The 13052-nt window shown below is 45.9% G+C and overlaps 1 protein-coding gene across 1 annotated transcript; it reads right to left on the bottom strand.

The window, feature by feature from the left end:
• Window positions 1-284: 284 nt before the first annotated feature.
• On the bottom strand, window positions 285-5036 carry LOC119398645 (uncharacterized). Its single transcript, XM_049417685.1, has 3 exons — window positions 3857-5036; window positions 1440-1668; window positions 285-730 (listed from the first exon to the last, which is right to left on the bottom strand). The coding sequence occupies exons 1-3, from the start codon at window positions 5016-5018 to the stop codon at window positions 673-675; spliced, it is 1449 nt and encodes a 482-aa protein (XP_049273642.1). The 5' UTR covers window positions 5019-5036; the 3' UTR covers window positions 285-672.
• Window positions 5037-13052: the final 8016 nt, after the last annotated feature.

Here is a 13052-nt window from a genome sequence, read left to right as displayed (position 1 = left end):
AAACTTGGCGCATGCGCAATGACAGCGCACACATCACGTGGTGGTTTGACACCGCATTTACAACATTTCTTCCTTCTTAAAAACGATGCACTGGCTTGCGTGTTCTTGTGGAGCGCCGGAGCGGTTGTGCGGTTTCTTGATCCGTCGTAGCTGCCAGGGGTGTTGGGACTGCAGCAGGCTCAGGCTGGTCGGTGACTGGGAGAGTTTGTTGGGGTGACGCTTCCACAGCTTCATCGGGGTTCGCGGGTGGCGGTGGGTCGAGTGGCGTTGTGCTTGGTGTATTGCCTTTGCTGATATCACCTGGATGGGTCCACAGTGGTTCGTCTTGCGAAAATCCCCTACGAGTACGCACTTGATCTATGTGACGCCGCACGATTGCTTGAGGTGTCTCCACTGTGACCATCCGTCCTCCCGATGTAGCTGTTACACGTCCTGGCATCCATCTACCGTTGGACCCGTAGTTGCGGACATGCACATCACAGTTCGTTGGTGGTAACAAATCGTCGCTTTCCTTTTTAGAATTGGGCGCAGTCGTCGCAGGGAAGCACGTGTCCAGGCGTGACCGTATCTGGTACCCCAGCAGCATTTCCGATGGCGATAGTCCGGCTTTCTGTGGGGTCCTTCTGTAATTGAGCAGCAAACGCATAAGGTTATGCTCGAGCTTCCCGCCTTTCATCTTCCGAAGACCGTCCTTGATTGTCCTGACTGCCCTCTCGGCCGCTCCATTTGACTGCGGATGAAAAGGGGCGGTTCTTAGATGCGTAATGTTGTTTCTGTCAGCAAACATTGCAAACTCGTTACTGGTGAACTGCGTTCCATTATCAGACACTAGTGTTCTTGGTACACCAAAACGGCTAAATATGTCACGCAGACAGTTAATCGTGGTTGCCGAAGTAGCCTGGTTCAATGGCACCGCTTCCACCCATTTCGTGTGAGAATCCACTACTACGAGGACCATTTTACCTTCTATCGGCCCTGCAAAGTCGACGTGAACACGCGACCATCTCTCTTGTGTTTGTGGCCAGTTTAAAGGCGGGGCCGCTGGAGGCATAGGCAAATTGTCAATGCAATTAGTGCATTGCGCTGCTGTTAACTCTATGTCGCGGTCTATTCCTGGCCACCAAAACAACGATCGCGCCACTGTTTTCATTGCCGAGGAGCCTTGATGAGTCTCATGCAGTAGTTGTAACAACCGCTTCCGCGCTGCGGCAGGTATGACGACACGATGTCCCCAATAGACAAGTTCGTGTGCCAGAGATAGCTCCAACTGGCGATCCACAAAAGGCACTAAGGCAGGGTCAAGACGTACTGCACTTTTCGGCCAACCGTTCAACACGTTTTGTTTTACACGGGATAAGATCGAGTCATTGGCTGTCAGCTCCTTCAGCTCGCGCGTTGTGACTATCCCTTCATCCAGGCATTTCAAAGAAAATACATACTCTTCGGGTTCAGGTTCCGTGGCGGCATCTTGGCACCGCAGCGGCAGTCTGCTCAGAGCATCCGCATTCAGTAGCTGCCTTCCTGGGGCATATTCAAGCTTGTAACGGTAACCTCCCAGGTAGAGGGCCCACCGTTGGATGCGAGCTGCGGCCATTGCAGGCGTCTGGCGGTCGGGTCTCAGCAGTCCCAGTAGTGGCTGGTGGTCGGTAACCAGGACGAACTCTCGACCTAGGAGATAATCCCGGAATTTAGTAACTCCAAAAACAAGTGCCAGTGCTTCTCGTTCTAATTGAGAATAATTTATTTCGGCTTTTGTCAGGGTTCTTGACCGGAATCCGACTGGCCTGTTAGTGCCTCCAATTGTGTGAAAAAGAACGGCGCCTATCCCACGAGCGGATGCGTCGCATTCCAACTTCAGTTGTCTTGATGGCTCAAAATGCACCAGTACCTCGGCATCTTTAAGACACTGCTTTGCCTTGCGAAATGCAGATTCCTGGGATGACTTCCACTGCCACCGCGCGTTTTTTTCCAACAACTGGTACAATGGAAACAACGTATCTGACATGTTCGGCAAAAACTTTGAATAAAATGTTATCATCCCGAGAAACGAACGCAGCTCGTTTAGGTTTTCGGGACTAGGTGCATTTACGATAGCATCTACATTCTTCTCAGTTGGGTGAAGGCCGGCTTGATCAATGCGATGCCCAAGATAAGTGACCGATGGTTGGCTAAATTTGCACTTATCGTACCTGAGCTTCACGCCGTGTTCTCTGAACCGTTCTAACACATTTTGCAACCGTGCTCCGCCATCGCCAACCGTTTCAGAGACCAGAACGTCATCCAAGTAAGCCTGAACGCCAGGTAGGCCAGCCAGTATTGTATCTATTTTTCTTTGAAATATTGCTGGCGCGGAAGAAATGCCGAAAGGAAGCCTATTGTAACAAAAACATGGCTGATCCCTCCGTCATAGGAATCGGTATATAACACGAAAGTGAAACTTGTCTTCACAGAAGTAGTGCTTATTGTGTAGCGATATATGAGAGCTTGTACAATGTCTATTCGTGTTTGGCAGCTATAGCACTGTTTGACGTGGATGCACCCATGTTGACGGCATGTCTCTATCGCGACGACTAACGTCCATGATCATGATGAAACCGTTGTGGTAGCTGACGGTGTGAACATATATTTGGACACAGCGAATCGTGAATCCCGCGTAAGGATGATATCAACAAGCTCATGATCAACACTGGTACCCGGTATGCACTTCTTCAAAGCGTCGTCAATTAAGGAGAGAAACGGCACGGTGTGCGCTTTCTAGTAATGGGTAGCCAACGCCTGTGCTCATGCATACACTAACACACACTGCGCTTCAGCAACACGGGAGGTAGAGGTTCGTAGCCTGAGCCGCAAACGCGTGCGTCCCGCTGGTTTCTGTCTCGCAGGCGCTGCTCTCGCTCCACCAAGGCACGACATTCGCCCGTCGAAATCGCGTCCTTTCTGCAACACGTATTGCAGCAGTTTTGTTAGTCGGTGCTCTCGCAATTGAAGCAGTCGGCGGCGGAGAAATTCCGTTGGTGCACGTGGAAGCTACACTACTCCGATGAGCCGACGCACGCTAACACGAAGCCAAAGGCAAAGACCGTAACAGCGTAAAGGGTGCCTCGGCGACGCCAGCGCGGCCAGTCTACCTATCTGGTATCAAGACGCTTTAACCATGACCTCCGATGTCGCGTGCAATCTCGGAGTAAGCGCTAGTAAGTGTCGATCGTGAAGCATTACTTCTTTTCACATCTCACAGACGGCGGCACCGCCCCGCTCCGCCCGTCGCGAAAGAGAATGTGTGAAAGATATAAGGCGCGTTCGCGCCGTGTCTGGCATCTCCCGAGTTAGCCTAGTCGGTAGCGCGTCGGGCGCTTGCCGTCGCGGCCGTAACGTCGTGGGTTCGATTCCCAGCGGGGTATCTTTTTCTTGGGTTTTTTCTTTCTCACCTGTTGGCGTCCATTTTATCAACGTCATATCCGTGACGGATGTACTTGGTGGACCCCGGCATAAAACACTTTCGTGTTAAAAAGGCCTTTATGAGTATTTATAACGCAGAGCTTCCGGGAATCCTCGTCCAGAGCCACCTGGTTATATGCGTCCCGCAAGTCGAGCGTACTGAACAACTGGCCACCTCCTAATGACGCAAAGATATCTTGAATTACTGGAAGCGGGTACTGTTCCGTGGCACAAACGGGATTGAGAGTACCTTTAAAGTCTCCGCATATTCTGACCGAGCCGTCCTTCTTCAGAACGGGCACAATGGGCGTCGCCCAGTTAGAATGCTTGACTGGTGATATTATACCTAACGACACTAACCTGTCAAGTTCTTGCGATACCTTGTCACGTAAAGCATATGGAATAGGTCTCGCCTTACAGAATTTGGGGACCGCGTCGTCCTTCAGCAGGAGGCTGGCTGGTGGTCCTTTGATCAAGCCCAAGGTTTCCGAAAAAACATCCTCGTAGGTGTGGCGTAGGGCGTTGACGCTGTGGTGCTTCGCTCGAGAAGCCGTCGCCTCGTCTTCGTGTGCGACTCTCACTACCGGAGCGCCCGCTTGTTCCAGGAGGATTAGTAGGTCTCGGCCGCACAAGCTTGGTCCGGGGCAGTCTAGAACCACAAGGGAACAGTCAACAGAAGTATCGCGGTATCTGACACAAAGTTGCAGTTCACCCATCACCGGCAACCTTCCACTGTAGCATGATAACTTTACGTGCGAAGGCTTCAACTTTGGCCAGCATTTGCGGTGATTTTCAAAAAGCTGCCGTGATATGACGCAAACCGGTGAACCTGTATCGACTTCCATGGACAAGTTCACGCCTCCCCAACTGAACTTTCGTCTTATTGGCGGCGCAAGAGAATTCTTTCGTGCTGACGCTAACGTCCAAATTTGAGCACTACCACTGCTGTCCTCTTCTGACGAAGCCTCTTCTACCGCCAAAGCTTTCGCGTGAGGTAGTCGCCGAGGGGCGGCAACATCTTTGCCAATGCGGCTGCGACACATTTTAGCGAGGTGACCCCTCAGGCCGCAAGCGTAACATCGTGCATTCTTCCATCTGCAGCTGTTGCCATCATGTCTAGAACTGCCACACCTTCCACACTCCAATCGCTCTGAGCACTCCATGCTTGATCGCGATGGCAGTTTGCGACGCGCTTCCACTTTAAGAACAGGCGGTACGTCTACAGACATTGTCCTGGCGTCTTTTTCGGCAGTTTCCGCGGCTACTGCTATCGACTCGGCTTCCTCCAGAGTTAAATCTTTCTTTGCCAGAAGTTGCTTCTGTACAGCACCCGAACGCACACCACAGACAATTCGGTCTCTAAGTAGCCTGTTCAGAGAATCTCCGAAATTGCAATTGTCTGCAATGCGTCGGATTGAGACGACGAAATCCTGAATGGTTTCTCGCTCCTGCTGACAGCGGTTGAAAAACTGGAAGCTTTCAGCAATTTCGTTGCGCCTTGGGTCGTAGTGGTCATTTAACACCTTGACTACTTCATCATAACTTAAGGCATTGGGCTTTGCAGGTGCTATTTTCCCCATCAGGATTTGGATCGTCGAGGTGCTAAAAGCAGCTACTAGAAGTGCCCTCTTCTTAGCGGAATCCGAAATAGCATTCGCTTCAAAATAAGCCTCCACTTTGATGAGGTAAGGTTTCCACTTATCTGTGGCGTCGTCGAAGCTGGGAAGCATGTAGGAGGCCATCGTTGTCAGCAGTACGGTTGTCACTGGATGCTTAACTTCGGGTTCCTGCTTGACCGCGTGGGTGTTTTCTTTGCTCGTCGCCACTGTAGCATACAGGAGGCAGCCTAGCTGCCGTCATGAAGGGACGGAGACGTTGATGATTCCGTGTCAGCCGAGAACAACCAAAAGGCGTCTATTGCACGCATATATATAAGTAAAGTGGAAAGGCAAAGGATGGGACAGAAAACAAGGAACAGAAACTTGGCGCATGCGCAATGACAGCGCACACATCACGTGGTGGTTTGACACCGCATTTACAACAGAAACCTTTTAAAATATCTGAATAGCAGCTTATACGAGCTCGTGCTCTTTAACCTATATGCAATTTTATAGTAAAAACATGTATTTGTATTATTTTGTTTAATATTTTGTATTGCGTTTTTGCTCTAGATCTGCAAAGGAGCTGTCCTGAAGCACCATCCTTACTCAAGTCATGCAGCGAGAGTCAGGTAAATGTTATGTTTCACATCCTGCAGCTGTGTTCGTGGTTCACTTTCAAAACTGTCATATTTTCATGAATTAGCAATGTGGGGACATTTTCTTCAAGACTGCGGTTGAGCAGCAAACAGTCGTGCCACTCTACACCATCTTAAACGAAGGTAGGCATGCAAACACGCGCACAATAGAGAAATCGGGACAACAGAATTGCTGACTAACAGCTGAAGAAATGCAGAGCGGCTGAAAAGAAGGTAGACACAAACACTCACCTGCACACGGGCATGGGGCGACACTTATTAATCTGGTAGATGTGGGGCTTTACATGAGAGAAATGTGATTTCGATACTAGCGAATGGTAGCTTGCATTCATTGAATTTTGGTGTGCATATACACCCTCGACAATGCAAAGATAATTTAGTGTGTTAGCCACTGGTTTACGACCTCTTACGTTCCGTTAATCTCTGAATAACACAGCAGCCCCTCTGTCCTATGTAGAAACAGCCACAGCTTTAAAGAACTTTATAAACCAGAGCTACACAGCAATCAGTAAACTAGTGGGTGTGTCTTGCAAAAACATATTTGAGCCTGCCTTTTGTCTATTCCCGGCTCATTCTTTCTCAGTACAGTGGCGCAAATCTTACCCAGCCCATTGGCAGCCATAAGGGCAACATTAATGCCTTATCTACTTCTCACTTTCTTTAGCCTATGAGATAAGCACTGAATGTAAGGAACACCTAAGACACGCTTGTTGCTATTGCTTTCTGCAACCACGTTCAGACGTAACAAAATGTGCTTCTTTAAACATTGAGCTACCGAGGCTACAATGCAAGAATGACCTACATCTAATAGATGCCTAACCAGTTCATTAAAGCTGGTGTTCATTGTGTGCACACACGACTTGGTGAGAAAATGCTTGGATGAGAAGTTGAACAGTAGTTTTGAAGATCTAGGAGCATACTGCCATCACACGTGGTTCCCCAGAAACACTAAGGTAATGTCCTGAAATTGTACTATTCTGTCATTATTCTGAGCCAATTATTTAGAAAGGTTCAGCCCTCGTTCAATCACATCAAATTGTCTATTCACTGAAGTAACCACGGTTTCAAGTTTATCACCGCTACAAAAAATTAATCATGTAATTGTCTACGTAATGAAAAACCTCAATAATATCTTTACCTAAGGCCTCCTCCAAGCATTTGTCAACTGTGCTAAGGTATAAATCAGTGAGAATTGGGGCATCTTTAAATCAATGCAAGTTCAATTCTGCGCATGTTACGCTTACTTGATATTTTGTTGTGGTTACCAATTTGAATCCATGGTTACCTCAATGATTCAACAATTTGAGTTAAATGGAGGATGGCCAAAGTTTACTGAAGTATTGCTTCAGAATGATAGTATACAAACTTTAGGCATTTCCTTAGCATTTCAGGAAAACCAAGTTTGTTAGCAGTATTCTTCTGGAGCTTCAATACTGTTGTCAAATTTCAACTCCAAGCATTCAAAGCTTAGAAAAAAACGCTATTTTCATGTCATGCTTTAACTCATCTCTCACCAGTCTGTACACAAAATGAAGGCCAGCTTTAACGCACAGGTTACGCATCCATTAGATGCAGGTTATCCTAGATTTGCAGTAGCCACTGTCACTGAACATTTAAAGAAGCTGATTGTGTCACGTGCAAACATGGATGCAAAAATTAACAGTAACAAGCATGCCTTAGGTATTCTTTACACTCATTGCTTATGTCACAGGCAAAAGAAAGTGAGAAGTGCATACCGTGGTAATGCTGTCTTTACGGCTGCCAATAAGCTACGTAAGATTTGCACCACCTTGCAGAGAGAATAAACAGATAATAGACAAAAGTGTACTAACATTCATTTCGTAGAACACATCAAAAATTTACCGATTGCGGTACAAGTGTGGTATAATGTTTCTCTTCGCTGTTGCTGCTTCTCCAAAGAGCAAATCGGCCGCTATGTTTACCAGAGATTAACGAAACATCAGGAGTCATAAACTAGAGGTTTACCATCTAATATAATCTTGCATTGTCGAGAGTGTAAATGCACGCCAAAATTAAATGAATGCGTAGTTTCATACAACAGTGGAAGTGTAAAAACCTGTAATGGTAGAAGCTTGGCATATCGATAGTAGTGGAACCGCATGTGTGAGCCATCTGTCAACTGACTTGCATGACGAAGAAATCAGATTCCTGAAGTGTTATCTCTCACGTAAAGCTCCAAGTGTGCCGGATTGATAAGTGTCTCCCTATCCCTGCTCATGCGTGTAAAGGTATTTGTGTCCACTTTCTTTTCCACCACTGTATGCCTCTTCATTTGTTTGCTGGTGTTTGTGTTGGCCCCACTTCTTTCTTGTGCCTGCGTTTGCATGCCTACCTTTGTTTTAAGGTGAATCATTACCAATTTGTTCAGCTTTCTGTCATTCTAAATATTCTTCACCAGCTTTGAATAGGTTGAACATGAGTCCAGTATTGCCGTACGAACTGCAGACATGATGCCGAGCACGTGTGGTTGCCTTTGAACTGCATGTGAAAGCCCGAGATTTCTGTGTCATCATTGCAAGGCACTTATATTCATAAGTTCTAGCCAGCACATCTGCCCTCATCAAAAACAGCACAGGAGAAATCTGCCTATTAGTACCTTGTAACTGCAAAATAATCCAGATCTCGGAGTTCGGTTATTGTTCACATTCAATCTATTTGAAATGAATTGCAGGGTTGACACAACCTCGGAACTTATACATTTGTGAAATTTGTGTGAAGACATCATCCAGCCATCACGTCACTGCAGATCCACAGTAAACAGGCGAAAATTCAACAAATGCACCTGCAAAGATCCGAAAGGTGTTCTGAAAAACACAGTAATGCCGAGGCTTTTTGTAAGAAATGTTGTCTGTATACATATCAATGATAATAAATGAAAGGGTGGCAGGATTGCATTGTCACACAAACTTGGTGATGTTTAAGAATGGTCGACGAAGTATACGTTCTGGTTGATCATTTAATACACTAGACAAGAACGAAGAAGAGGCCAAAACAACACCAGCAAAATTTCAATGATGAATCAGTACCACCTTGCCCAACTGTCAGTTCTGATGGTGCCCTGATTAGAATCGTTTGGTCAGTAGATGATTACCTTTTATTTATTGAGTGCTGAGGGTTCGAGACTACGGCAAATGCACTCACTTTCTACGAAAAAAGTGATGCTAGTTTGAACGTCACGTCTGCTGTTCTGAGCAATGATGGCACTCAATTTGGGGACCCAAGCATATAGGCTGCTACACATGCTGGACATAAGCAGTCTGTTAGGCCAATTATATACTTCAGTTTGGCCCATTCAGTGCTGGTGACAAATGGCATCAATGTTTGTTGCCTAAGACCTGTGTTGAATATTGAACAAATATGCTGTGTCCATTTTGCATCTCTGCCATTTCTCAGACTGATTTTGTCACATTTTCCCCTAGTTGCTATTATTTTTATCGCACTCAGCGAGTAATGCTTCTATTGTTCGGACGAAGAGGACGGAAAGCAATAGGCGAGCCCAGTTTTCGTTAAACACTACCATATGAAAAAAACAAGTAATGGATTCAAAGAAAGCATGGGAAAAACAATCTAAACCTCTTTTAATTGCGCTTTATGGAAATTTGATTTCATTCTTATGCTGCAGCATTCACAGCGATACAGTTAAACAGCACACTTATGCATAATGAAATTGTAAGGTATGGCCTACCAGAGTAATCTATTTATTTGAGTATAAGTACTCTTTAGTCTTCACATTGTGTTTGAGCATAGGAATATGAACAAAAAATATAAACAATTAAAACCATACACCTTACTTGGATGACGTGGTTAGCTGTGCCTGTCCTCCACAAAGTTTTCTATAAACTTTCATGCCTTCCCATCGTGCCAAAAAAGGAAAGTTCTGCACGCAGCGCATTCACGGCACACTAACGCAACACGCTCACACCATCTTGGACGTGAAGGACGTTAGCATACATTGTAGCTTTTTTTTCTGTGCTGTTTCACTTAGATTTGCAAACTCAAGTGCCAGTGCACTTGTATTGGCACAAACAATCTTTAGTGAATTGCATCTGATGCCAACATATGTGTATGTGTATTTTCAAGTCTATTACAAGGAGGAGGAGGAGGAATAAACTTTTATTGAGACCAGCAATTTGTTTGGAAATGAAAAAGTTATTTCGAGGAGTGTCTCCCCATAAAGGACACTAAAGTTAAACCTTAGATCAGTTTAGACAAATAAATTATTATTTAAGGTCTGTAATGTCATTATTTTACTTTCATAGGTAAATAAGTAGAAGAGGAAATGAAGGCCAGTGTTTCACTTCTTGAATTTCATGCTAAAACTCACCACATACAGGTCAACCTGATGTTGCGAAGATCACGTCTTTCTGGTATTTTGGCCACACTGGTTCGCTAAAATTCTGTGAACCTTATGTTAAGATTTGGGTCTGTAGGAACACAATGTAAAGATTATTGCCCGTAGCAGGCGCTGGCAAAATCTGATGTCACGGAGAGCTGGTGTGGGAACGTCTATGCAGCATCGCCTCGTGTATCTTCTTTTTGCGCATTGTCTTGCTTGCCAATGCCAGAAAGCAGAGCTAGTTGGTAGGGATTCATGATAAATGATGGTAGGCATGCAACACGGACACAAGAAAGAAGTTGGCACAACACAAACGCCGACTAAACTTTGTTCGTCTAGTCGGTTAGTCAGCATTTGTGTTGTCCTGACTTCTCTCTTGTGTTCTAGTTTGCATGCCTACCGTCTTTCATGAATCGCCTGCCAAGCATCTTCTCGCGTAAAGAGTGGTGTCGTTGGTACTCTGAAGTTGTTTGCACTAAATGACAGAAGTTGTTTTTCTCTTTAAAATCTTTTTAACCCGTTTCCTACCACAGACGATCTGAGTTCGTACATGGTTTGTACTGCTCCTACCGAAGAACTGGGCTCGTCCACGCTGAAAGAAGCGTTTGCGTGCGCTGCAATTAAGATACTCTGATTCAGTTTGCTGCGCTGTCTTTGACTTACACAGATAGTGCAGTAAAAAATATAAAAACACGCTCAAAGCATGCATTTTATTGAGGACAGGCGGGATTCTCGCAGCTTGAATTAGAAAAGGGTGTACGTGCGCGAGTGCCGGCAACAGCTTTGTTCAGCTTGTTCGCTTAAGTTTTGTGGAACGAAGAATATCAGTGCCCCTGCAAGTGTGGCAGCGACTACACAGAATATTTTTTTTTCTAAATCCTCAGATTCGGACGACCACCGAATCTCAACGTATCGACAGTGCACGGCAATAGTTGTAAAGAAACCTCCAACGTCACGACGCATCCAGGGCTTTTTTTACGGGCTCCTTTTCCCCGCACATTATTATTTTTTTTAAATTTCAAAGACATTTTCTGCACCAAAGACTGAATAAAAATTAGGGCACCTTCTGTGTTGCAGGGCAGTGAAGCCAATCTTCCGCATGCTTTCAAAAAATATTTTTCTTTTATCTTGCGAATAAAGTGCCTTTAAAAAGTTTTTTAGTTGTTTCGGGACACGTGAAATGAAATGGGCAAATAAAAAAATGGTACTTTTATAGTTTTTTAACAAAAAACTCGGTAGGGAAAGAGTGGTTGCTTGCATATTTTAGTCAAAGATGGCTGGCATAAGAAAAAGCGACATGGAGTCTCAAAGCACACAGCAAGGACATCCGTTGACGTACTTTGTAGCTAATTGGGTTTGCACACCAGCCTTGGCAATCAACTATGTACTAGAACGTTACGGACATGTGGACTGACACATGCTGCCTTTTATTTGACTTGATATGGTTTAAGCCTTTGGTCAAAGTCATTGCAACTGGTTTCATTGATGTTATTGCTCCAAATTTAGCAAAAGCAGTTTATTTGTTTTTATTCAGTTCTGTTCTAGCATGCCTGGAAAAGTACTTCAAAGCACGCCCAATCTGGCTGACTGCACTACCTCAAGAAAACTGCCTTTCTACCATCTGCAAGTTCCTAAGAAGCTACTTTATCAAGCAAGCCAGCAGGGCGTACGTGCTAGGCATGGCAGCGTAGAGAACAAATAAACGAGTATTTGGTGCAAGATGCATTCATTGATTCCGTGCTGCTTCAACATGTGGCTGTATGCTTGGCCACGTGTAGACACAGCAAGTAAACTCGTTAACCTCGATGGTAAAAGGTTGTCTATAATCACGTTAAGAAGCACAATGCCTTATTTTTGTAAATAATTGCATAGCTCGACTTTGACTCAGGCGTCCAACACCCATCGTTATCTACCCATTATCTGCCCATCACCCAGCATACACCCAGCATGTCCATTACCCGTCGTCCACCCATCATCTGTATCCACCCATCATCTGTCCACCATCTGTCCATCACCCAGTATCCACCCACCATCCGTCCATCATCCGCCATCTGTCCACCATCCGTCCATCACCCACCATCTCTCCACCATGCGTCCATCATTACCCAGTACCATAATCCACCAAGATGGTGGGTAGTGGGTCCCATCATGCCCACCATTGGGCAAATTTTCAATAGGGGAAGCTTGGTGATGCGCCCACCCTCCTCGCTCCCGACCTTTCGAAGGAGTTTGTACTTCGCACAGACGCCTCAAATACGAGTCTGGGTGCGGTATTGCTTCAAATGGGAAACGATCAACTGCTACACGCTGTAGCTTACGCTAGTCGTAACCTATTGGCCAGGGAGACCCGCTATTCTACAATCGAGCGGGAATGCCTCGCACTTGTATGGGCCATACAGAAGTTCCATATTTACTTGTATGGAAAGTATTTCATTGTGCAGTCAGACCACCAGCCCTTACAGTACTTGAATTCTGCCAAACACCTCAACAATAGAGTGTTGAGATGGAGTCTCCTTTTGCAAGAATATTCCTTTTATGTTGAGTACATAAAAGGCTGTGACAACGTAGGAGCGGACTACATGAGTCGTGCTTGACATGTTGCAACAACCTGAACCGCACAAACTCGAAAGCGTGCTGTGCACTAACTGTTTATTCCCGCGCTTCTATCTTAGAATAGTTGTAAACAACTTTCTTGAAAAAGGGGGTATTGTAATAATATATGGTGCGCGCGGGTTTCAAATAGCCAAAAACGAAACAGTGCGCCGTGCGGTGGCGACTTGTGTTACGACTTTTGTGGCCCTTTGAATGTGTGCGCTGTGCGGGGGCGAATTGCGTATGTGCCGTGCGGTGGCAAAGAGGACGGCGATCGTGTGCGCGGCGTGCCTCGAGACAGCATGACCAGTGCGCGGGCCGTGCGCGAGAGTCGAATTCCAAGGCTGGGATCTCCTTCGCTGGGCGTCCGGTCCATGGGAGAAACCACAGCCGTACCTCCTGGTGCCT

The sequence above is a fragment of the Rhipicephalus sanguineus genome, chromosome 7 (genome assembly GCF_013339695.2).
Source record: "Rhipicephalus sanguineus isolate Rsan-2018 chromosome 7, BIME_Rsan_1.4, whole genome shotgun sequence".
NCBI lineage: Eukaryota > Metazoa > Arthropoda > Arachnida > Ixodida > Ixodidae > Rhipicephalus > Rhipicephalus sanguineus.
Note: the sequence above shows the minus strand (reverse complement) of the source record. Positions and strands in the feature narration are given on the sequence as shown.

What these genes read in the sequence shown, in the direction of transcription:
- LOC119398645 (XM_049417685.1), bottom strand. Translation starts at nt 5,018, where the DNA reads ATGGGGAAAATAGCACCTGCAAAGCCCAATGCCTTAAGTTATGATGAA. An exon ending in CGACGCGGTCCCCAAATTCT is followed by an intron (nt 1,669 to 3,856) that starts GTAAGGCGAGAC and finishes ATTATCTCCTAG; the next exon opens with GTCGAGAGTTCGTCCTGGTT. An exon ending in ACGGAACCTGAACCCGAAGA is followed by an intron (nt 731 to 1,439) that starts GTATGTATTTTC and finishes TTTCATCCGCAG; the next exon opens with TCAAATGGAGCGGCCGAGAG.